The sequence below is a fragment of the Columba livia genome, chromosome 2, assembly GCF_036013475.1.
Source record: "Columba livia isolate bColLiv1 breed racing homer chromosome 2, bColLiv1.pat.W.v2, whole genome shotgun sequence".
NCBI lineage: Eukaryota > Metazoa > Chordata > Aves > Columbiformes > Columbidae > Columba > Columba livia.
Genome location: NC_088603.1, coordinates 16,014,106 through 16,040,869, shown reverse-complemented (window position 1 = coordinate 16,040,869; position 26,764 = coordinate 16,014,106). Strand labels below are relative to the sequence as shown.

General features: G+C 41.4%; 1 protein-coding gene across 5 annotated transcripts in view; it reads right to left on the bottom strand.

Annotated features, from left to right (window-relative positions):
* The window catches only part of ITGB1 (integrin subunit beta 1), a 45,136-nt gene extending 19,073 nt beyond the window's left edge, over window positions 1-26,063 (bottom strand). Inside the window, exons 1-6 of one of the 5 annotated variants that reach the window (XM_065050524.1) lie at window positions 25,811-26,063; window positions 5,834-5,903; window positions 5,503-5,588; window positions 3,756-3,978; window positions 1,736-1,906; window positions 1,199-1,437 (exon numbers count right to left, since the gene is read on the bottom strand). In XM_065050524.1, coding sequence (XP_064906596.1) covers window positions 1,199-1,437; window positions 1,736-1,906; window positions 3,756-3,978; window positions 5,503-5,588; window positions 5,834-5,903; window positions 25,811-25,819 — 798 coding nt within the window. In that variant the 5' untranslated portion in view covers window positions 25,820-26,063. Of the gene's footprint in view, window positions 1-1,198; window positions 1,438-1,735; window positions 1,907-3,755; window positions 3,979-5,502; window positions 5,589-5,833; window positions 5,904-19,382; window positions 19,530-24,839; window positions 25,233-25,810 lie in introns of those variants that run through there. The other 4 variants (XM_065050526.1, XM_013367538.3, XM_065050525.1 and 1 more) reach the window with 4 other exon arrangements.
* Window positions 26,064-26,764: the final 701 nt, after the last annotated feature.

Sequence of the window (26,764 nt, the reverse complement as noted above, 5' to 3'; positions counted from 1 at the left end):
TCCATATCATATGATGTTGCGCTCAGCATATAAAGCTGGGAGAAGAAGAAGAAAGGCGGGGAACAATTGGAATGATGGCATTTGTCTTCCTGAGTCACCCATAGACATAATGCAGCCCGAGTTTCCTGGAGATGGCTGAACACCCGCCTGCCCATAGGAAGTGGTGATTGAATCCCTTGTTTTGCTTTGCTTGCATGCACGGCTTTTGCTTTACCTATTAAACTGTCTTTATCTCAACCCACAAGTTTTTTCACTTTTACTCTTCCGAGTCTCTCCTCTCATCCCACTGGGGGGTGTGAGCGAGCGGCTGTGTGGTGCTTAGTCACAGGCTGGGGTTAAACCATGACAAATCAACACAGTTTGCCAGAGAACTGCCCTTTTTCACTGTACTATGAACATCCTGACCCACAGCTGCAGGGTCTAATTCTATAACCCGCCTTTTCCTATTTTAAAAAAATTATTCCAGAGTTGAAGCCCCAGTTAGTATAAGGGGAGAAGGCCATATAACTGGTTATTTGTGTGACCTTTTTATCACATAAAGTAAAAAGCAACAAAAAGCCCCAGAATACTTAACACCGTACTTTTAAAATAAGACTTCTGATTGTTTCAGAAAGTCCTCATTCCATTGATCAACAGTACAACAATATGGTAACAAAACAGTAAACCTGGGTATCACTTTTGTGGGAGTCCGTGTTGTACAGGTGCATACAATGTTCTATCAGGCTACAGAAACATCAAAGAAGAATGCAGTGATCTAGATCAGATCTTGAAAAAAAACAAAAATCAGGTTTCCATCTACTTCTGCCTGAAGAGCTAGTTGAAGTTACAATTTACCAGACAATTCTGAAACAACAAGAAGCTTTGAAATAACTTGGGAATAGTTGCTTACTCTGGATTTTATACACTTTTGAGCAGGATTTGACTCTCCTTTTAGAGCAAACTTCAAAACTTTATCTTTGGAATGCATCTATCTGCTGCAAACACGACTTCTAATGGGCCCTTTCACATTTCCTGGTTTCATTCGCTCATTAGAGGTCTCTACAAGAGACAAACGCACGTATCCATGCAGTCTGCCTAGTTGACCTTGTTTTGCTAGTGTGAGATGACGTGTTCACACGTTAGCCACCATAGAACACACAAAGGCTGTATTGAAACAATTTCATCTAACAGAGCAGTGAAGAAAATGAATAACACTTACCCCACAAACTGCAACCTGCATGATCGCATCAAATCCACCTTCAGGAGAATCTAAGTTCCCAGAAATGTGCTGTTTACCCACAAGTTCATTGAATTTGTTTCCTTCACTGGTAAGGCTAAGCACATTTTTATAGCTAAATGGACTTGTACAGTTCTGGTCACCTGTACAAGGATTTCTGAGTTTGGCTGGTGTTGTACTTATATATGGCATCACAGTTTTCTCCACAAAAGAGCCAAAGCCTAAGATAGAACAACAAAAACCCTGTAAGTTAAAGAGAATTCAGTTCTTCATTATGTCATGATACAATAGAATGCAAACGCATTCTAGCTGAACTGACATCAGAAATAGCTCTCATACTTGTTTACGTTCCACTTTCTCCATCAACACCAAGCACTCTTTATGTTCCTCGACAGGTTCCATGTATTAGAATATCTGCCATAATACTGCTAGTTTTAAAAAATTACACTTCATATGTTATCACACGAGAAACATCAGGAAGGAAACTTTTTTTTTTTAGAATAGGCAAATCTTTCTTACCAATTCGAAAGTCTGATGTTATTTTTTCCATTTCAAACATCAGAGCCGTTCCGAGACTCTTCACATTCTCTAAATCATCTTTCATAGAATAGGAGAGGTCCATAAGATAATAAAGGTCAATGGGGTAGTCTTCAGCTCTCTTAAATTTTAGTGAGAATGTTTGAGGTTCCCCTGTTTCAGAGATTAAAAGAAAACCAGAAGCCATTAAAAATTCCACAACCACACTGGCAAGAAAAATGCTCTTTAAAGGAAATCTTTGAAATACTGATGGAAGTTTTGAACTAAAGGTGAGTGATTTTTTTCTGCTGCTAATTGAAACGCTTAACATCAAATTATGTTGAAAAAAAATAAGATGAAAAAATTCAGTAAGTATTTCTTTCAGATGTCCAACTACATACTTCCAAGGTGTTTTACCTCCCCATAGAAAACTCTCACTGCCAGAATCAAGACACCCTTAGTTGCTACAATTTCAAACCTTGATAACTGCAATAATTTTAACAAGGTTTCTGTAAGGCCTACTAGCGCAAATTTTCTATATTTGTTCGCATCCAAGATGACCCCAAAAATTCTCAGTGCTTAGTTTAAAAAAATATATTTTTAAAAATAGGTTTGTAGAAGAAAAATCATTTCTGGATAGAATATTTCAAGTTAGTTTGCATCAAATACAGGCTGAGAGCACAGAAATAGCAGTAAGATAATTGCAAGCTACTGTTCTTTGCAGTTGTAAGCCCAGATCCCAAGTTTTGCCAACAGAAGCACGTACTCTCACCCTGATGTTGAAAGACACTGCAGGAAAATTACCCCCACCCTGCAAAATGGAAAAGTATTATTTTGCCTATTATACAGAAAATAAGGACGAGTATTAGATTTTTTTCCTCTACCCCTCTCAGTCACTGAAATTATATGGCGATATTGCTGCTGCTCAAGTCTGCTTAATAATTAACAAACGTTTGCTTAACATGAGCAGAATTCGCAAACTGGGAAAGCCATTCGATAGGCAAAGGGAATAGCATATGGAACACACAGTAGGCAGCATGGTTTTCATCAAACAATAAACAAATGAAAAGCTTTAGATTTTCCTTAGCTGCTGTTTAAAAGAGCCTGTGCAGACAGCAGATATCCCCCTCTGCAAGCACACAGTCCCTGATCAGAGACCTTGCGACCAAGACAAGTACTTACAACAGAGTAATAATCTTTTGGCTAATGAGGTTCTGGTTGCCCAGGTCCCTCATATGTTGTGACGAACAAACTTCTGTGTCAGAGGGACAATAATTTGGTTTGAATTTGAAGCTTCTAATTGCACATTAGAAATAAATAGGGGCAACACCAAAATTACAAATTAACTTCTCCTTTGTTTCCTTACCATGCTGAGCTTCCTCAGATCATCTTGCAATTATTAAGGCAATTACCACCAAGCAGCTGACCCCCAGTACAGGCTCTTATTCCAGGTAAATATGAAGTACCTGTTGAATGTGTCTGCAGCACCCAGGAACTGCCCTTAAGGACAATCCCCATTATGTTCAAGTACTGTAGGAGCTACTGGTTTTTAGCCCTAGTTTTTTTCCCCCTTATTTGAATTAAATGAAGTTATCTTTAGTGGCTGGAAATGGTACACAACTCCTTTGTTCTCATTACTGTAGTTTTGTGTCCACACCTTTAGCCTCTGGAAAGTAATTTTATGTAGAAATCCAAAAATATTGCTGCATAACTACAAAACCAATCAGTTCAGACACCCTCCAATTTTACCTTTCTGATATCTGTACCAATCCATGTATCTATTTTCTCAGAAGTTCTATTGGATACAAGTGATAATATCTAACCTTTTATAAAAAAAAAAAATAATAAAATCAAACAGTATTTGGAATATCTAAATTCCTAAGACCTGAACGGCTCTGCTATCATTCGGGTTAACTGAAAAATTGAGTTTCTGAAACAAAAATGGTTACACTTTCAAAACAAAAAATGCAGATGTGGTGGTGACAGAAAAATCATCTAAAGACCAGAATGAAACTGTCCTTACCGACTCTTAGTTTCAGTACTAATTTTTGAGGCTGGATCTGTGTAATGTCCTCTGGTTTCAGCCTCTCTGCAGCACCTATCTTACGATTTGTTACTTCTTTATCTTCAAGCACTTGTTTGCTACCTCTGGGATTTTCTATATCTTCCATAGGACAGCCTTTACTCTTCAGTGCTGCCAAGTCATCACATCGTGCAGATGTTGGTTCTCCTTCTTGTAAAAAGTCCTAGAAAACACAGGCAAGAGTATGAAGGTTACAGCTATCTGTAATTTGTTATACTTAAGCCATAATGAGAAAAAAAAACCAACTTGTCAAAAATGTTAAGTTCAGTAATAAAACACATAGTCCTGAAATATGTTATATTATAATAAATACATCAGTGACTACTATTTAGTTCTAGAGTTTGCACCTACTTGTACTTGTATCTATGTATAAGATGTAAGCAAGATGAAAGAAAAGAAACCACAATGTCACCCTCTGACAAAAGCAGAACATCCTTTGAAATCGGCTCCTCTAAAAGTGACAGCAGATGGAAAAAGCTCTCATCTACACATAGCTGTCAATAACGTGAATCTGTTTGTACAGCCTGCTTGGCAACTACCCTCCCTTTTAACCTTTTGTTTTTATTTTTGGTTTTTTTTGAAAGACTAATTAAAGATTATGTAAGCGTACCTAGGTACTCCACAACAAAATAATAGCAATATGCTAAGAGAGCAGGGGAAAGACAGACATTTCCCCTTTTATTCAGGGGCAATTCAATCAAAAAGTAAGATCTATAAGTAAAACCAGTAAGTTACTTTGTTCTGAGCAACAAATTACCATTCCCTCAAATCTAAAAAGAGCTCTAACCATAAACACAAATAAATAAGGCTTCTAATTGTGAAACTTGGCAATTTTGATTCCCTCCCCTGCCCCACTATGCATCAAAAAAACCGTATCTTAAAGCTTGTCAGTTTTTGATGACTAGGACCTACAAAAAAATCTGACAGCTTAAGGCCAAATTTTAAGGTCAAGTCAGTTTACTAAAAATGTCTGAAGTTTACAAGATCATTTGGGGGACAGTAAGCAGGCAGTAAATGGAAATAAATATACATTATTATCTTCTTATTAACCAACTGAAGAAGAGCTGTAGAAATTTTTTTTTGTTTCTAACCTGAAAAAGATGCTTCAGCATATACCAGTTAAGTCACACAATTTAAGATTATCTTACATTATGTATTTCCTGAATTTAATTTTTAATTGCATAAGAGAACACTTTTTTAATATTTCGTAACAAAAAAAACAACCCACCCACACAAACCAACCTCCTACCCCTCAAATCTACCAACAACAGACACTAAACTTTGAACATCTTTCTTTTATAACGAAAACCTTCAATCTCTTTCCCTACTCCACCTAAATCTAAAATTAGCTCTTACTCTAATGTCACTGGAAGAATATAATTAAGCACACCCAGACAGATTCCATGTTGGAATGATTTTAAATAACTATGAGGCAGCCGGCAGGGTCTACATACACTCACTATTTAGACAAGTAGAAGTAAACACATTGTGAAAAGCAATTCTGCACAAACCAGGACATCAGGAAAGCAGTAGTATCTGAATTTTTAGGTAAAAGAAGTAATAAACTGAAGAGCTATAGGAAACTATCATTAAACAAAACAGACAAATATATATATTAAAAATATTTACACAAATTTGAAACCAAGGGAGAAAAAACAAGCCATAAAAGGAACTTTCCAACACTTACTGTTTTTTTACACCAGCCACAGTTTGGTCCTGCTTGTATACATTCACCACATGATTTTGCATTAGCTTTTATACAGTCACTTCCACCTAGCAAAGAACACACATTTGTCACTTCATTTATAAAAAGGTGCTAACTACATGAGAATTTTCATTTGTTTCATTCTGGGATTGTACACTACGTTCTACATACAAACAGGTTATTAACATGAGATATGACTGACATTGCCATTAGCACTTGTCTGACAACGACATATTTATCTACATAAGTAACTACTAAGTACATATAGCTTTAAGGCAATATTAAACTACTGAAATGAAATCAAGTGACTTACCTTGCTGAGCAAACCCATTCCATATCAAGCAGCAGAGGACACCAGCCCACGCGAGCAATTTTAATTTAGTCTGAAATACATAAACAGAAGACCAAGTTCTATGATTTTTCTTAGCGAGTAAGCAGACAAAAAAAAAGTTGCATGAAACTGCAGACATGTAACTGTGTTTCAGAGGAGACAAGCAATATGGAGCAGATGGAAACCAAATGATCTTTGCTGTACCAGACAAACAGTTTTGCTCTCATACAACCATGTTTGTGGGCTAAACTTTGTATTTAGAAGACATGAAACAGGGCAGCTTCTTAAATTATTTTGAAATACTCTTATGTTAGGTAAACATGCAAGCCATGAGAAATTTCAGCTGGGCGGTGCGGAGGGGAAGAACCCAAACCAATCTATTGGCATCTTATGAAAACATATTTATGCTCTGTTACCAGAGATTTCTAAACAAAGATACCACAGAAATACAAGACAGAAATGGAATTTCCCTATTCAAGTCTCTGTTTTAAGATAAACTTCAAGGCCCTTAAAGAAAAAAAACCTCTACCTGTAGTTCAGTGTTACAAAACTTAATAAAAGCCTGACACAAAAAATAAATACATATGAACCATGTAATGTATAGGCTTTGAGATAAGATTTGAATGCTTATAAACAACAATTGAAGGTTACTGACTTTTATTTTTCCTTAATTATTGCTGAGACTTCACTTAATACTCCAGAGTTAGGATTACACTCTATAAATAGCTTTCAAATAGACTATTTTTTTCTAAATGTTTTCTACTCTAATAGTAGGTAGCCAGCAAGTCTGTTGTCACATCTTTGAAATTTTGGTACCACTTTAAATTCCATTTCTCTTTTATTCATTACAAGAATTCTGGACCCGTGGACCCTGGCTGCTGATTTCCTTGGTCATCCCAAAATGTTATTGCTAATTAAAGCCTTTCCATTCATTCTGGAAACACCAATATTCTTAATAACTTTTTGTTCTAAAATATAACTTGCAATATAGCCAAGAAAAAGTAAATTTGGCAGTCTTTTAAAATCAACCTGTCATTTTCTAGAAGAAGTACTATTACTCATATGAATTAGTAGTGAAGTGAGCAATGCCTAAATTAGCACAGCAGTTGAGCTTTGGTTTTCCCACACTGATTTAGGGTCATTCATAATTACATTTTGTACATCCAGACCTAACAGAGAGTGGACAACTGCTCTAAAATCCAGTGGAGAAGGTTTCAAACAGAAGCCAACCCTTTGCTAACAAATTGTATCCGAAACCAACATGAGATGGTTTTTTTCTGAGAAATCATTTTGGGCTGTTCTTCAGGGGCTGCTGTAGCTGGAAGGCAGAGGGGAGCTTAGACGCTGGAGAATTAAGAGAATTCTCTGTGGAGTGTCTTTGCTAGATGTTACGCACATAAGAAATTACTGTTTAAAAATACAAAGAAAAATTGAACTGCAAATTACACCTTACCAACTTTTGAGCATTACTTACCACACCTATCTAATTCAGATTCTTCCCTCTGCTGATCACTGCAGAGGTGATCAGTCCTTCATTCGTGGAAATTCTCTTTCATGAACACTCTTTTATTGAGTCCCCTCTTAAAACAACCGCCTGAATCAAACCTGTGCAACCACAAACCTCGATTAGCGGGGAACTGTGACTCAAGAAATGTGAGCAGGGAGAAGACAGATGAAGGGACTGAACCAAGGTCAGAGAAGGAGAGCAGTTAATGGTGTATGAGCACACTGATACCACTAGGACTGTGAAGGGGAAAGCCTGACCAGCCTGCTCAACTTTGAGGTTCTTTCTTTTTTGGTTTTATGGTAGGTATGTTCCGCATTTAACAAACCTTACTCCCCACAAACAAGGCAGTATTTTGTCACTCTAGAAGTTTTGCTTTAACTACAGCCCAAACAGGGTGGGCTTTTCAGTAAGAAAAAACCCCAAGCTGCTGGCTTCACTTTAGTTCTGTCTTTCCTGTTAGCCAAAACGAGAAAATTATAAACAGTTCACCTTTTTAGGGCAGACTAGCAGCGGATGCACAGCAAGCCCAAGCAACTTTATAAATAAGTCAGCAAAGATGTGACACAGTGCTAAAACTATGACTAAGACCATTTGGAAGAGAAGCGCTCTGTGGAAATGCATCTGCATGATGAATGTAGTTCTGGGCACAGATTCCCCATAAAGTTAACAAGGAAAACGTCCTTTCCCATATATGGCTGAGCTCAGGCCTCTCCCAGAGCCAGCGCCGGCCTCCGACACACGCCAGCTCGCTTCCTTACCTCTGCTGCTTAATAGCTTTTCCATCTGCTGAGTTTTGGAAAAGCATGAGTAAAGATTTGCTAATTTGGATTCAATGCTGATTGCTCTTTAATGCAAACAATGCCAGGCGCACCCTGTGCGCTCCAAAGCGGCTCCTGCAGCAGCCCGGCAAATCCACCCTCCTGCAAGTCACTGGTTGGGACTGCGGGTTGCCCTGTTGCAGATTTTTCTGTTAAGGGAATAAACCAAAACAAATAACATCTAACTACACTAGACAGCCAAAGGAAGCCTTTGGAAACCCTTGGTGGAGCTGGGACTATACCCCGGGTCAGTGTTCAACCACAGATGACGGGAACAGAAAAGAACCCATTGTTACAAGAAATAAATTAAACTTTTTTGCGCAACATTTACATATTTTCTATTATACTTGTTCTCCCATTTTTAAATTAAACCCTTGAAATATATCCCAGAATCCTTGAAGCAGTGATTTCCCACCCCCTTACAAAAAAACAAAGCAGCTGAAAGCTTACAAAAGGCAAGCTTGCTGAGAACTAAAATCTCTTTAACAACTAAATCACCAGATGGATACATTTTGAAAGGCTGCAAATGGTGTGCTGTTCAAAACCAGATTTTAAAATCACTTCTGCATATTTGTGAGCTGTACTCTATTTTTGTTAAATATTTTAGGAAGACAAACATGGACATAACCTTGAATGTCTGCACTTGTTGCTTTCCAAGTTTTTTTTTTGCTAACTGTCTCTACAAACAGTAATGCTCAAAGAGAAGTTTTTCTTTATAAAACCAGCTTTGATGTAAATCTCTAGAGCTTCTAATATGAAATGAGAGACTCATTAAGTGACAACAGGAAAAAGGAAAAACTAATTCTCCATAGTGCAACTTAATTTTGAATTTGACAATCAAATATTTAGTACCTTTGTATTATGCTAACCATTAAGATATTTAGAAATTAATTTTACTACTCCACTGCCCACTGCAACTTTTAAAATCTATTGATCAGATTTTAAAATCTAATAAACAGCAATAGCATCTGTGCAGAAAATTAACGTGGCAAATGGGGTCAAGAAAAAAGGGTAAGAGTTACAGAAACACTAATTTCTTTGAAATCAAGTATCCACGGCTCTGCTGCTCTCACCACTCTTCAGCTCAGCATTCACCCCACCCAATGCAGGCCACAGGTTATACTGATATTAAGGCAACATGAGCAACAAGCTCTTAGGCCAATGCAGAACTGTTCCACTCAGCCCAGCAGCAGCTCATCAACCCAGAACTCCAGCATCCACCAAGCCAGTGCCAAGCAAAAGAACTGGAATAAGAATAATAAACCAGGAGGCTGATTAACAAGGATGAATAACCAACAAGGAGGATGGGTGACTATCCATCCTTACACTAGATGAAACTGGCTGTAAACATAATCTCAGCTCTAGGAGGGATAAATTCCATACAGCATTTCTGAATCAAGCTTTAAACCTGTGGAAAAGCAGCTGATGCAGAGGTGTCAGTCTGCGGGAAGCACAAACTCTAGTCCAAAACTCTGAGTTGCTTATTCATTTCTAGGCTTCTAAGCATAATTAGACTGGTGTGTGAGGATGTGAATAAGTAGGTTGTCTGGTCATTGCCTCAAAAAGGTGGCTTCTGCACAACAGCTCAACCCTTACTGCATATTTAAATGTTTTCCCCTTGGTCTGAAGCACGGTTATGTATTTGAATAGGAAGCTTTCCAGGAAGGCATGCTTGAAGATGCAACAGAGGCAGACACCTTGTAATGTCTTCACAGAATCATAGAATGGTTTGGGTTGGAAGGGACCTTCAAAGGTCATCCAGTCCAACCCCCCTGCAATGAGCAGGGACATCTTCAACTAGATCAGGCTGCTCAGAGCCCCATCCAGCCTGGTCTGGAACGTCTCCAGGGATGGGGCATCTACCACCTCTCTGGGCAACCTGGGCCAGTGTTTTACCAGCCTCGTTGTGATAAATTTCTTCCTCACGTCTAACCTGAATCTCTCCTCCTTTCCTTTCTGACCAATGCGAGCATTAGTGCAGCCACCAAGGAGTGCTGGCTGAACCACTAACCCAACCACGAAAGTGGCAAGTTTCAGCCATCTGGGTACAAAAATGCTTGTCCTGGCATGGTGGAGGTGGTGAGATGGGGACGGCAAAAAAGAGAACTGGTAATAAAAAAATAAAATAATAATTAAAAAAAATGCACTGCTTCTCAGCCGCAGTCCATGGCTGTGCGCTGGACTACAGTGGTCACACAGCCCCCACCCCCAGTCACCAGGGCTCTGGTTATAAAAAGAGCAGGAAGAGATGCATTTCTAAAATAAGCAGAATTGAGTAGTCTCTGGAGACGCCTGTTTCAGGACTCAATGGCTACCCTGCTAAAAGAGTTCCTACCGCCCTCACTCCAGAAGGTTTACTGGCTTTAGCTGAGGGCCACACTTTTTAGCATTAATTTTATGGACCAACAAGATGAATTACATTCACATTTCTGAAAAAAAAAAAAATAAAAAATGAGGGAAACAAAAAAACTAAAATCAACCAACCAAAAAGGACACAGCACTTTTCTTAACTGGAGAAAGTAAACAACCCTGGTGACATGGGATTGCTTGTACAACAATCCACTGAAAAAAAAACCATGGTAAAATAGTATTTTGCCGCTCTGTCTCAATAGCAGTATATTGCTCAGAAAGACACAGGTACAGAAAACGAAACGTTTCACCTCAAGGAGTCACTTTTGATTGAAACTTCCAAGTTTGTGGTACAGATTTTCCAACAAATCTTAAATAGGTAATTCTTAGTTTGTGTCCTTAACAGCTACCTTGTTTACTTAATAAATGTAAATGTTATTGTAATACTGAATTACAGCTGGCATACACTGCTTGCACAGTCGATTCCACGATCAGCAGATAAAGAAACTATGTGATGCATTCTTCTTCACGGAAGTGGAGATTTGGGGTAAACATTGATTAAAATTTCTTGCTGTTCAACCATCAAAGAACCAAAACCCTAACTCACCATACAAAAACTGTTTTTTTGCCCAGATGGGCGCAGCCCTGTGCTGGCTGTCCCTCACAGACAGGCCCAGCTGCTGGCCCTGCACCACCAGAGATGAGGTAGCAGAGTATCCCATGCAGGGGATGTGAACTGGAATGGGAAGTGTAAAGATGTACAGTCTTGAGAGCAGGACTTGGCAGCACCCCAATCCAAAGGGTGCTGCAAACGCTGCACCTTCAACAGCCTATCTATCCACCAACCTACCAACAGCATGGCTTAGCAAGACCATGATGTTCTTTCTCCCTCTGGCAACTTTGCAGATGTTAATGCAGCAGGTTTTGAACCGCTTGCAGTAATATGGAAAGAATGGGACATTAACCCAGATTAACGTGCAAAATAAATTCTTTAGCACTGAAACAGCTTTTACACAAAAAATTCATCACGTCAAGACTGCTTCCTCAAATTGTAACCCAAAAAAGCTTTAAAGTATAACCCCTTCAGCTGTGATGCTACAGGATAAAAGAATCAGCAGTATTTCACATTAGACATAATTTCTCTGTCAGTTATCTTTAAGTTAATGGAATAAAACAAGCATAATCACCAGATACTCATGACAAGCACTTCCATAACCACTTTATTTTAGTGGGGCATATGTTAAAATACTATATAATAAAACAGGTGGGACTTAAATTTTAATTATAAAGAGTTAAAATCTGCAGGAAACTAATTTTCTGCTTCGGTTAGGGAGATTAGCTCCTCCAGTATGGTTATATGAGGTTATCTGTCACAACTAGGGTATGTCACTGGTTAGTTCATATCCCCAACCTTGCAGTTAGCCCTGCAAGGTTGGGGATCCAAAAAACCATGAGAATACATATTTCTGCACACCAGATCCACAGGGAAACATATCACAATTCTTCAGATTCTGCATGGAACCACTGTGCCCCCCTCCTATGTTTAGTAAGGCAAACAAATACAAATGGTAACACAACTGGTTTGCTAAGACTCAGTTACACTGCATTACCACCCATAGTTTATTGATACTTACAGCTCTAAAAAATTTCACAAGAGATCAAGTCACATAGAATGCAGCAAAAAGTACTCGCAGGCTGAGGCCGCAGCTCATGAGAACAGATCTGGAAGGCTGTTCACGGTATCAGCTTGTATCCCCAGAGTACGGGCTGGCTGTTAGTTTATATAGGACACAGCTGCTTCAAGACAGAACAGTTAACTTCACCAGCACTCACACAGTTTGACCATATTATTCCTTTTATATAGAATATATTGATACTTGTTCCTGGATTTCATAGGAGCCTTCAGCTAACTGACAGTAAGGCAACTAGGTATTTCTCTGAAAAGTATTTTTTGGTCTTGATTTGAATTACTGAGTGGAAACAAATCTGCCCAATCAGGTGCCTGGCAGCAGGGAGCGGGGTGGAGATTTTTCTTGACAGAACATGTAAGTTTCCTCTATAATCATAATAAAAGAGGTACCAACTTCAAAACAGCTACAAGTGATAAAGTTTTCCGATAGCTGACATCTCTCCCCCTTAAGATAAAAGGTGGTAGGTCCAGTTGCGATACAGCTCACACGACAGACGATGGTAATGGTTCCCAGACGTTTTACAGCACTGAGACATATCCGAGAAGAAAACTGGGCTCCAGTCTCCTCATCCCCAAAGTTTTTCAGGTCACACTTCCTGGGAATGCTCTACCAGCCTACAGGATATATGGGTAAGAACATTCTCCACCTCTCTTTTTAAACTAAAGCTGCTACACAACCAAGAATGAAAAGCAGGAGGTGAAAAATGAGCTGATGGAGTTTTGATTCTCCTTTATCTACTGAAGCACTCAGATGGTGGGAGGTAGAAGAAAGATGTAAGTGGGGTTCCAGATCCTGTTCCTTGTAATATATATATATATATATATATATATATATATATATATGTGTGTATACACACACACACAAATTTTACAGCATATTATCAATGGATAAAAGCAAAGAGTCTTTGGACCATGATTCAAAGTCTAAGCTTCAGATCTTTCTCACTAAATGACCTAACCTGTAGGAAAGTGAAAGGAAACATGTATGTTCACACTCAGACACTAAAGAGAGCCTTGACTAAAAACCTCCTATACCACGCTTGACTACTCTGAGTAGTGCACACTGAGCTGAAATCCTTCTGTAATTGCAGACCTGATCAATCTGAACTATAAAGACTTCTCTATGGACTTAAAGAAGTCAAAATGAATACTTATCCTCCAACAAGCAACTGAAGGCAGCCGGGGAGCTTCTGGTAAGCAAGGAGAGACTTACTGAATTTAGACTTCTTTGGAACATAGGAAACTTACGTAGGCAGGATAGTACCATGAAACAAAGCATGGTATGTAATCTGATTTCTACACACGTTTTCATTAGCAAAATCCATTGATAATTTTGCTTAATGACAAACTCTTGTAACCTGCTGCAAACGTAAATAATACTCATCACAGGCAAAAACAAATTGCTTAGTGAATTGTGAAGAATACTAGTGCTGCTAAAGCCTACTCAGTTTCTCTTTTCATAACATACTTCTCTTTAAGAAGTCACACAAGTCCAAATTGCATGCTGAGGATGGTGCAGAAAGTAAGAGAACAAGAAAAGATGCCCAGGGACAACATGAAGATGCTACCACCGACAAAGAGCCTTCACCTGTCCAGTCAGCAAACCCCAAGTATGACCTTAGTCTTTTCCTTTTGTTTCAATGCCTTTTGGAGAGCACTGTGGTCTGGGCAGGACTAGCGTTGGTCAGTCAGCACCACTTCCAAAGAAGGGATCTTTTTTTCAAATAGTGTATGTACATATCGCCATGCACAGAAGGTTTGTAATTCAAGACTAGACCTCCTTAGTACTACCAAACGACCAATAATTAATTTAAGGAGAACACTTTGCTGTACTAACCACCCCTGTCCCTAGCTTGGTCCTAACGCAGGCAGAAAGACTATTTGTATAATGTTTTCTTGACCCACTGAATCACAATTTGAAGCTGAGATTCCACAGTTTAGGAGTTGCTTTGGAAAGCATCTTGATGCTTGAAAGGCAAGTAGTACTTAGCTTATGTGAACAAACAACCTGTGTGTGATCATCACATATAAGACACGGTTTTAGAGGCAAGTGCTCTTTCTCATGAGTAACATTATGTTTTCCGCACAGGTTTATTTAGATATCTTCACAAGGCAATTATCCACAGACTGCAACTCAGAGGGTAAACTCTTGCCAACTGTATTTTGGAAAACTAGACTAACAAACAGGTGCATTGTGATTAACGTTCAACATTCCATTAGGAGAGAAATACAACTGTGCATATTCTTGAGCAGAGCAGGCAAAACCCTGCAGCTACATCAAATTAAAACACCACCAATACGCTTTCACTGTTTATTACCTACAGCTTATACCTAGTTTCAACTAAAACATTTGCATCTTTTTTCTGAAAAGCCAGTTTGTAAATAGTTCTTGCCACTCTACACCTCTCAAACTACTGTGCTTACTAAAGTACAAAATGAAAAAACAGGACATCCATCCTCCACACACCTGCACACCTCTGTTTTGCTAAGAAATCTCATGTCAGTGCATCCTGCCTACAAAAAGCTGGGATTCCTACAAAGACATTATGAACCTTCTCGAATTTTAAACAGGGACAAAATAATAAAACCTATTAGTACGCTGCATATGCTGCATGCAAGCACACCACAAAGCACATCTGTAAGGCTGAACAGCCAACACACCAAGCCCATGGGTACCGATCGATACTGTGGTTGAAACTGCTTTTTTCTTGCAGCTTCTATACATGTGCACCTTGAAAGCTTCCTCTTTAAGGATAAATATATAATGAGGACATGTAAATGTTAAGAAACAGAACACCTAATTTTTTTTCCCCTTAAAGCCGTCACTGTCAAAAATATCCATTTTCCATACTCTTGCCAGCAGAAGTTTCCAGTAGTTCAAGTCCATCACAGCATTGACTCAAAGTGTGTCATCTCCAAGAATTAGTAAAAATTCTCACTGCAACCAATGGTATCAGTAGGCATTTTTCTGTAACAAATACAGGGTGTTTCAAAGAGATGGACCCAATTCCAAAGCAGCAGTGATTTCAAATTGGCTCCATCTTTTTGAAACACTCTGTATTTCAGGGTTTTCATTATTCCAAGCACCTCTTTACACGCTTGTGATTAGAACAGAGAGAAAAACACCACTGTTGTCTCATTGTTTTTCAATGCTTTTTGACTCAGTCATTTTTGCCATAATAATTTAATTTATCCTCTTGTTTAAATGTGACACTTTTTTTTTTTTGGCAGGGGAGAGTGTGAATTGAACATTTAGCTTGTTTACATAGGTCTTGCTAGGCTACAGGACTTCTTGGCTAATTTTAGCATTTCATTCTCAGACAGATTACAATTAGGAACTCCACACAACAATTTAAGCCATTCTAGTAGAAAACACGGGTGTCTGCTCCTTGTGGTAGTATTAAATTCCCACACGCTCTGCACCACTTACTACTCCCATAAAGAGAGTATTTAATTTTGTGCAACTTAAACCTCACATTCATCCACACAGGAGGAAACGAAAAGTTTAGTTAAACATATAAATATAGCTCTTACACAGCTGACTGTTAAGTGATGCTTCTGAGGCTGTACTGCCTTAGTAACATCCACGACTGCCACAACATCTGGCTAAACCAAGCTTTTCTTCTAAAGGAAAAGCACAACAGAAGCATGTGCATTCCTAAGCAAAAAAATAGAGAATCACAGTTAATACAGTGTCTCGCTCATCTATTTATTTAAAAGAAAACAGTGCAAACCTCTGGCTGGCTACTGCTGCAGGTACTGCAGGAAGCCAGAAGCTGCCACACCACAAAGGGCAAACTCAGCGGAAACTCTGTTGTTTCATGGCAATGTTCACCCACCAGCAGCTATCATTAACGCTCAGGGTACAGTTTCAGCAACCAAAACCCAGATGAAAGCTAACTGCTACCGAAAGGAACAGCAGTGCTACAGCATCCCCACCTCTGAAAAACCAACCTCTGCCCCTGCCCCACCACTCCAGCCCTGCCCCACCAGCACCCCGAGCCAGCTCCGCTTGCTGGGCTGGCAGAGCGAGAACGGGGGTCACCCCTTTTCTTCCAAACTGAGCGTCTGTGAGCCCACCTTCCTCTGCTGGCCTTGGGTGAACTGCTTACGGATGCTCTGTAACACAGCCAGACAGTCTGAGGAACTATTCCAATTTTAGTTTTCCCAATAGTTTATTACAATAAGTTAGTTGGCAAAAAAATGAGGACACGCAAAGAACAAAACACTGAAGGTTTTTGTTGTTCCTGTCTCCCCCATCCCCCCCCCACCCCAGCAGATTTGAATGCAAGTACACAGAATAATGCTTACAGATAGTATCCAAATATTTAATTGCAAAGGTTTTTTTTTTAAGATTCACTATTCCGACATGATTTAGAATGAGACTTGTACTGAAACAGCTCTTGTCCTCAGCGTACTTTCAACATGGGGCAAGTGGTCACAAAACCAAACATGCAGAAACAATAAAAAAACTAGTCATTCCACAGAACTAAGAACAGCCTTATAAATCTGTATCTATAATATTTTAAATATATATATAATTATATATATATTTAATTGTCCATATGTATTTAAATATTTTAATATATATAGAAAATTAATTATGATTATTAACTTAATGGCAGTGATGACTGGCTAGGTATAACTATGCAGTGAAACAAAGAGTAGACTTAATCCAGATTTTAATTGTGAAGTTTGAGCACTTGGAAAAAGCTCACCCATCTCAGGAAAAAAAATTACTTCAATCTTAAAAGATGTCTTGTCTTTAAACAACAGACCTCTCACAAAGTATTTCAGAACAAGCAGTCCTTGCCTGAACAACCTGCCTGTTAATACACTTCTGCTGCTTTTCAGAGCAGGACTTTAAGCCTGGAGCCCACAGGCTGCTTCTAAGAGGACTGCAAAAGATGAGATTTCTCAAAGTACCCAAGTAGATCTACTAGTTTGCCACTACTGAACAGAGACAGCTCAACTTGGTGGCCCTAAAATTCCCCACTTTGCACCCTTCATCTATCTGTCTGGTGCCAGCTGTGGACGATACTTTCACCTTTCAAGTGAAACAGTGGAACAAGCTGAGCAATAACTCCTTGCTGAGTTATTTCTCACCTGATCTAGCAAGCTGAGATGGATTACTCGAGTCAGAAGAGCCCTGAAGCATGCCCGAGCAGATGCTGTGAAGTTCCACAGCAGTTTATGCCAACTTATCTCTGGACTGCCACAGCCTCACACTCCTCTCGCTATGAGCAGCACATTTTCCTACTCCTCCCCTTGGCCTGAAGTGTGTCACTAGTAACATGTGTGGTCACCCACATCAAACTGCTGATCCAGCTGAAAATTAATTTTTTGCCAAGCTATTTTTCAACCAGATCAGCTACTTCAATGACTCACTGTACAGCCTTATGACTTGCACAGCTCATGCAAAGAGGATGGCAAGACTACACCGCTACAGGCAGAAGGGACAGTTAAGACCTACATTGGTATATACTGCTGCAGAGCCACGTTCCTCTGAAAATAAAGCACATTTTTAGTTAGTCATGGTTCAAGGGTCACTGGAACATCTTATAGAATATGGAAGTCAGGTAAATTTGAAAACGACTTGTCTACTGCGGAGTTTTGTGTTATCGCTAATGAGCTTTTTTTTTTTAAACTCTGCAGAGACATAGTATAAAAATTGCTTCCAGCAAATGTTAATCATATTAAATACAGACATTATTCATTTAGGAAGTGAAACTGCGTTGTGAATTACGTGCCAAAAGAGCCAGTATTTGTGCAAGCTTTTTTATTACTATCTAACCACTCTCCAAATTGGTAGGCTGGCAGCGATAAAAACGCTGGCAGCAACCTTACACATTAGAGTTGCACTTTAATGCTAAAGTTGAGTTTTTCACTGAAACTGGTGATGCCAGCAACAGATCTCTGTAACATTTTAGTCTAGTCTCCGAAAAGTTACATTAACAGCAACAGAGGAAGGTAACACATACATTAAAAAAAATGTTTATCACTGTGTAGCAACTTTATGATGCATTTTAAACAACCTATAGCCAATATGTATAGTCTGTTCTTCCGAAAAAGGAAATTTGCTGTTTCCTTTTTTACGCTGAAGTCCGCACCCAGGAAAAATTACACTGAAATTCTCGAACACTAATTTCTCCCACAGATTTCTGGCAAAAAATGGCAAAAAACAGCATTAAAAAAATATTCCCTGTTTTTGAACTGTACAGTAAAAGCAAGGAGCGAATGCTATGTCCTAAAATGTTACACTTGGAGACGTTTCGAAAATGCACATAGGTTACATTCATGTACAACTTAAAACCAGATTTGTTTTAATCTATTCTGACACAAAACCGGCAAATTGACATTTTAAAAATTGTCAAGCCTTCTATTTTATGCAGATGGGCTATGGTACCCTTTCAGCATCCGGACAATCTTTAGGCAGCACCAGAAAGTGAGCCTATACTAATATACTCCTATTAACATATGCTAAATACAACCTTGCAAAAACACAAATGGAACCTCTGAGAAGGTAATTCCTGACTTCATCCCATGCCTGCCCTAACTAATTGCCTAATACACAAGAAAAAAAGACATCAGTCTAATAAAAAAACACCAAGCTAGAACACATTGGCAGCACATAACCAACCCTGCTTACCCTAGTCAATCTCGTGGATGATGCTAGCCAAGATTTCCTCATTTCTCCTTTTTATTATCAGAAGATAGAGCACTTCACTTACTGACTGGACAAGCACAAAATCTTCAACTGCTCCACTACCGAAGACTTGAAAATAACATGAAGTCATCCCGATGCAAAATTTAATCCAAATTTAATGACAACTAACTACTAAAATGTGTCATCTTTTGATCTCTGGGAGGGTGCTTTTTTTCATTTAACATCAGAAAGATTATGCTATTTTGTATTTACCTCCACTTCAGAAACAGGCTTTCCTTTTAGCTGTACTCATCTTCACACAAAACCCTTTTACCTAATAGCTGGAAAATCAGACAGCTGAGGGTCAAGGCAGAGTTTGCATGTTGCCCAATTTAATCTTTGAGCTACTGCATCTGCAGAAGATGCCGGCCAAGCTATTATACTGTAATGCCAGGTCCTTCAAATGACCTCCCCAATACACTCCAATACACTCCTGACACTCAGGTTACCCCACAACTCACCGGGAGAGCATCCTGTGATCTCCCGCTTCATGGCAGTGCAAGGGTACAGACCAGGTGGGTCCTGCCAGAGACGCCGAGCAGGTGAGGACAGCTCAGGTGGCTTCGCAGAGCAGCCACCTGCACGACAGTCAGACACAAGGCGGTGACAACACCTGAAAGCAGCACCATGTTAAGACACACTGAACTACAATTCCACCCTAGAATGACAGCTTATCCTCCTTTTTTCCTTTGCAAAAGGGAATGGCCCCCACATACTTATCTCAATACTTACTTCAAGGTCAAGATTACGCCAAACCAGACATCTCGGTCTCAGGTTTGTTTTTCAAAACCACGACCTCAGGGATGAGGTAAGCACTAATACCCAAGATACAAACTAACAATATGACCATTTCCTAAGTGAAATACTGAATCTTTCTAAATTAATCAAATACAATTATTTTTCTTCTCTTAACCACAAATCAGTCATCTTTGCATGAGGGTAAGTTCAGTGTTTCAGTTCAGCCCAATATATAATTATTGTTTTTCATTCTACCACAAAGGACGAGAAAAGAAGAAGAAAGCTTTCACTTTTTCTGTTCGGCTTCCACATCAAAAGTGCTTTACTTGCACAGTGCTAAATATAAAAAAGTTATGTTAGTAGCCATAGCAGAAAATTAACTACATGTAAATACTTGCGTGTAGTATGCATACTACACCGAATTTTACAGTTTAATACAATAATAACCTGTGTAAACAATGGCTCTCCTTCCTGTCGATACACTAGAATGCAACAAGCCTAAATTGTCAAAACTAGGACTAATTAAGTGTAAGTGATCTTGTAGAAAAAAAGAATAAGAAATAAATGAACTGCAAATATTACATTGATCTCTTAGGGGAGAAAATATCAGCACTAGATACTGTATATGTTAGAGTTTATGAGCACTTTAAGAAGCATGTGCATTTAAACATGGTCTTACAAACGAGAAGTTTAGAGAAAATTACTGTAAACAGAAAACTAATGATTTGTTGGCAAAACATGAGAACTGCATTAATTTATCAAAGATACTCAAGAGGTTTGTGGGAGAAAGAAAAGAATGAAAAGGATACTGAGAAAACACCAGCATCTTCTTAGCTCTTACCGGCAATAACAAAGTTAAGATTCCAGCCTCAATTTTGTTACTCAAAACTTCTCCCCCAATAAAAACCACAAGAATACCAATGATATTTTGTTGCTGCTATTGTAAAATAAAGCACATGAAACAGCTTTTAAGACAGAAAGCATATTTCATAACCCTTTTTGCAGCTGACAATAAAGAGAAATTGAGAAAGATATAGACAAAAACATCATTCTAATAAATAGCCTTTACTCATTGACACCCCAAAGAGGATTACAGGTTAGTTAGGAATCCTATTACCTTCTCTAAAAGAAAACATTAATATTATAGTCTCATCAGGCTACTTACCCTACCATGTGCCTGGTTATCTGCAAATTTTGTACTAAATTAGTGACTTTAACATCTCTGTGAACATCTGCAATCTGTTAATAGGAGAATACAACAGCCTAGGAAGTTCACTAACCACTCTGATTAGTCTAACAATAGAAAACTAAAATAAAGTGTTTATTACAGAAATACAAGATGTTTAATAACAGCATTCTGCCTAAGAGAGCACCCTTAGTACTGAAAAAGACAACTGTACTATTTAGCAATGCATAACGAGGTGCCCAGTGCCTCATTTGTCATTCACAAAACAATTTTCATTTTCTCCTTGAGACATTCCCAATACAAGCTGTTAGGAAGCCTGTGCACTTTGTAAATTCACTAGAAACTCACACAGCCTGTTATGAACACAGATAAAGCAGACGATAATTTTTTACAAGGAAGCTGTTTATACCTTTTTCCTGGTACTTGCACTACTAATTCACACAGTGGGAGAGAAGAAAGTTTAGAGAAAGCTCTTGTCATCAATTTATCCTGACTGGGTTGTTACTGGGCCACACCTATGCAGGACAAATTAGAAAAAAAAGAAGAAAAAGTAGAATTTGGAAAAAGTAAAATTCACCTTCCCATTTGTGGGTAAACACAAAAATGACTTAGTAGGCCACGCGAGAAACTCCATAACCACAACAACTGACAAATGCTGGTCAACATTGTGGTCCACTGTGGTTACTGCATGGCCAGTAACATCATCCTTTTCAGAAAGCTGGCCACAGAATACACAACAGAACAGAGCGACACTAGAGCGAGGAGGAACTGCACAGAAAAAAGGAGGTGGTGTCACCCACCATACACGGCAACATTACTCAGCATTAGAACTAAACAACAAATTTCAATTTTCTGACACAAAAGGAGCTTTAAATCAGACCAAGATATTGCCAGTGTCTCTCCAGGAGATCAAGCCACAGAATTTGTTCATCTGTTCATTTGTTCACAATTCCGTGACACTCCCTCTTGAAAAACAAACAAACATCCTCTTCAGAAACAACAGCTAACTCTCTTCTACACCAAACACTCATTTTCCTGTAAAGCCTTGAGATGCACGTGTTTGTATAAAGAACACCCATGCACACACGGCACCAGAATAAAGCCTGAAAAATCTTGAGTTGTCTAACCAGTAATGTTAAAACTGCAAATGAGAACCCTACTACTGTTAAGTGCCTTCAAAGCAAGGTGAGTAGAGCAAGTGAGAACAATTTGTAGAATCAGAAATTCAAAGATAGATGGGAGATGAGAGGCAGAAAAACACAGAACTTAACTGTGAGTCTTCTGCTGCTAGAAGACAGGAAATTTTCTACAGGGCACATAATGTAGCAGATGACTTAAAAATCTAGTCATAGGGGAATAATACACATACTGGCAAGTACTTTTTAATAACACTTCCAAAATAAATCTAATGCCATATTGCCTTAATCACATTTTTAAGAATTATTTAATTTATGCAATTGCTTTATGAGTTCTACAAATAGGTCTCGAGAAGCTTGAGGAAAAAAAAAGACACTCCCAACAAGGATTCCCTTTCAGAGGGCTGACTGCAGCTCCTAAGAATAAAAAAGATGCCAAGGGGATTGGCCATTCTAAAAAAGAGCTGGAAAAAATAAATCACTTGAAGTTCTAGAAAAGAAAATGAGACTAGAATAGGTTCTGCTACTGCCAAGCCTGGATTCCCTCTTTTCTGGATCTGTCTAACCAGGATCTCTTCCAAGTGCCATGTGAGGAAACATGAACAATCTTAAAGCTGGCTAGCTTGCCACAGTTCATACTGATTAGGAAAATCCCTGCCTGTTTCAACTTCAGTTTTGCCACGTCTCACTGATTATTACAGTCTCTCACATGGAAGGCGTACAAAGTATATTTGGAAAGAAGTGGGAAGAGGAGGCTGGGTATACCAATTACCAGCAAGCCTCCAACCAGCCTCTACCCTTTCCCCAAAAAACCCACTCCCCAAGCCATGCGGCGGGTGCAACGCATCCTGAGCTAACAGGGAGCAGAAGGCAGTGCAGCTCACGTTCCCTGTGTGCAATGGGGACATGAGTGAAGGCTGCACCAGGCATCAGCAGCAGGTCTGCACTGAAGAGGCCCAGGGCCCCAACACCCAGGCAGGAGAAGAACACAAGGGCTCTGCGTGTCTGTCCACTACAAGGAAAGAGCACAGGGATGAAGCCTGTGCTGGAGTGTTCCAGCACTACAGCCTTTGCTGATGAGACCCTTTTTGTAAGCCATCAAGAGGAGGAATTTCAACAGCCTGGTTAACAGCAGTCCTGTCACAATCACAAAAAGAGCCGTTTCTGAGGGCCACGTTCCCAAGAGCCACGGACAGCCAGGAAGCCTGTAGCGAGCTGATCAGAGGGCTGGGAGAACCACAAGCTAAGTGTACATCACATCACTCAACTAAATCAAGACTGGGTGGAAAGGTAGGCATGACAACTATTTACAAACAACCAAAGAGTGTTCATACCAGTGGCAACGGGGGAATTACAGTCAGGGGCAACAGAGAACATAGCACGTGTCCACCCCATGTGTGCACCGCTCTCCACAAACTCGGTTTTCTTCTACTCAAGTTATCTATTTCCCGAGCTGCCTGCTATAGCAAACGAGCTCTTTGCAGAACTGCACCATAGCAGAGCTACCCTAAGAGAGGGATGGGGAGAATGGCTACGAGCAGAAGGATGAAATAACGAATCAGGAAGAAAGAACAGCAGGAAAAGTTTCCGGACACTTTGCTTTCAGCTGTGGGAATCACTTCCCAAAGGAAGTGGTAGAATATCAACCACTTGAGTCACTTAAAACTCAACAAGACAAAACATTAAAATTCTGCACTCACATCAGAAATTCAAGTAAATTCAAGAGAAACTCACATCCTTCTGAATTAGTCCTACATGAGGATGGGCATAACTAGGCACATGATGCAGATGAGGTGACCGAGGGTACAGAGAGCAGAATGAGCTCCCTGACAGCACACAAAAGAACACCAGTTTTTTAACTGTTGCCTTTTCATTTTGAAGTAGGTCTGGTTTATTTATCATGTGGCTGGCAAACAAGATACACCACTTACCAGCTCCAGCTTTAATTAAAGTAAGATTTCATTCTGCATGCTTGTCAGATTTGCATCTTTCAGCTGAAACATCTTTGAAAAGGACAAAAGTTGAAGGTGTTCGCATCTTAAACTTGCCTCATCTTGCCTACCTATTGCCAATGGCTCACTGTTTTTGCAACCCTTACAAATATAGCCTTAGGCAGGCTTGCTAAATGCTACTTAATCATTTGCCAGAGGCGAGTAATATTTTTTGTGACAGGAGAATGAATCATCAGTTTCATCACCAGGATGGATGTGGACAATGAATATTTTCACTACTTTTAAAGTCTTGTTTAATTTAGTCTAATTTCCATCTTTCTAGTAGTACAATTCTTCTTTAAAAAACAAAACAATGACAACAAACCCCAAAAACGTTGCTACCAAGCCATCTCATTTAATGGTAGAAAACTGATTTTTCTCACCTTATCACCACCGCCTACCGAATTATTAATGTGCCAGGAGTATAGATTATCTAAATCTGTTTCCACATAAAGTCCCGGTCCATTTCAACCCTTAAGCACACACATTGCATTAGCCGTGAGTGGAGACATTCTTCACTCCTAAAGGTTTGTGTGTCTTGGCATGAACAGGACTGTAGCACCATGGCAAATCTACCAGAAAAAATATCAACATTTTCGCCCAACAGGTATGTGCACATGTGTTGGCATGAATGGACTGTTGTATTATACCAAGGACAAATGCAGAAGGAACCAATAACAGCTTAACCTTTTTTCATAAAGGAAAATAGTCACAAAGACTATCTGATGAGTCTAACAGGCAGTCAGACACTTATTCCATAAGATACAGACATCTGACACAGGCTAAACAGTGAGTCAGAAAAAATTTCCTACCACTTTATGTTTCATTCCAAACATCCATATAGGAAGATAAAAGTATGAGACAAACCATTGTGCTTCCATTGCTGTAAGTTATTTCAGAAATCTCCACGTGAAACAGATCAGATCCAGAGGCCTCACATTTCCACTTCCACCCTGACACAAGCCTATAGCAAGCTACAGGGGTTCAGAGCAAAACCCACACAAATGTGAATGCACTGCGCGGTCAAAACGCTGCGCTATGATGCTGCCGTCATTCAAACAGTACACACGCCGCTCTTAATGGTTACTTTCAGCAGATATACGTAGGTCAGAAATCTAGATATCCAAGTTCCTACACTGCTTCACTCCTCGCAGGATCTCATTCCTGTAACTCCTTCTCCCCACCGGCCTGCTTCCCGCGGAAGGCGAGCCGGCCCCTCCGGCCCGGGCGCCGAGGGGGACGCCGCCTGAAACTTTGCCCAGCCCAGTGCTGCCCCTTCCCGGGCACCCCCGGCCGGGAGGCCGCGGACGGCACAGGGCGGCTCTGAGCGGGGCACCGGTGCGGGCTCCCCGTTTTGCAGGGAGGGTCGGGGCGGGGCGGTCCGGCTGCGGGCGCTGCCCGGCCAGGGCCGGCCCCCGGGCGGACAAAGGCCTGGCGGCCCCCACCGGCACGGGAGGCTCGAGGCCGCCGTCCCGCCGCCACAGGAAGCCACAGGCTGGGCCCGACACCTTCCCGCCCGCCCACCCGCAGCGCCGGCCCGGGACACGCACACCGCCCCGGCATAGGGGCAGGCACGGCGGAAGAAGAGGCGCCCCCTCCTCCGCCCGGGACGGGCGCTGAGAGACCCGCACCCCGCGGCGGCGGCTCCCGGGTGCTGCCGGCGGCTCCCTGCGCGGGCGGGCGCCAGGAGGCCGCGCTCACCGCCCTCTGCCCCGCACCACCCACCGCAGCCCCCCCGGATCCCGGCGGACGCGCCCCAGACGAGGCGCCGCGGGCCGGGCGGGCACCGCTCAGCCGACTCCCGGCCGGCTCCAACCCCCGCCCCGTGCCCCCGCTACCTCGGCCATGGCCGCGGCACGGCTGGCTCCGGGCAGGGGGCGCGCTCCGGCCCGCCTGGCTGACTGAAGCTCCCCCTCTGCTTGGCGGCCCGGGAGCGGGCTGGGCTGGGCTGGGCTGGGCTGGGCTGGGCGCGGCGGGACGCCCGGGCTCGCTGCTCGTTCCCCGTCCGGCTGCCCGCCGCCACCTCGCCTCCGAGCTGCTGAGGGGGAGCCCGGCGGCGGGGGAAGGGAGGGGACGGCCCGCGCTCGGCCGCGCTTTCCCCGCCCCGGAAACACATTCCTCCCCGCTGCCGTCAAGCCCGGCCGTGGAGGCGCTCTTCGCCGCGGCGGGGCAGGGAAGGAGGGAACGGCTCTCCCTGCACAAGGGGGGGTCGTCCCCTGCCTGTCCTCCTCTTCCCTTCGTGGCGACGGCCAGCGCCTTATTTGGTGGGGTTTTATTAGCGCCCCGGCCGCCGGTCCCTCCGTGCGCACCCGCGGGACGGGCAGTGGGGACGGGGCTGCCCCGCGGCTGGCGGCGTTTCCCTCGGCGCTCCGGGGTCGAAAGGTTGCTCGACCCCAGCGCTGCTCCTGCTCCCTTCGCTGCGTGGTCCCTCTCGGCTCGGCAGTGCCCGCGGGGCCGGGACACGCGTGGGGGCGGAGGGGTGGCTGTGGGAAGGGGGAAAGTCTGTTCTTGCTCATAACTGCTCCCGAAAGCGGTAGAAGGCAACAAGTTGTCGATGAGCTTGGCATGAGGCTGACAGTCCTAGTTAAAACGTGGAACTCCCCAGGTCCCTTGGCCTGAGCCTGCTTCTGTTCAGTGCATGCCCTTTGAGTTTTTAAGTGCTCCTCAAAGTAGGTTATTGGAGGATCTACTGATTAAAAAAGGTGGGAAATGCAAGCTATGGGCTTGCAGCTCACAGTTATAGAAGCTGTGCCTCTGTGTGGCTGCTGGAGCTGGTGTCAGTTCTTATTTTA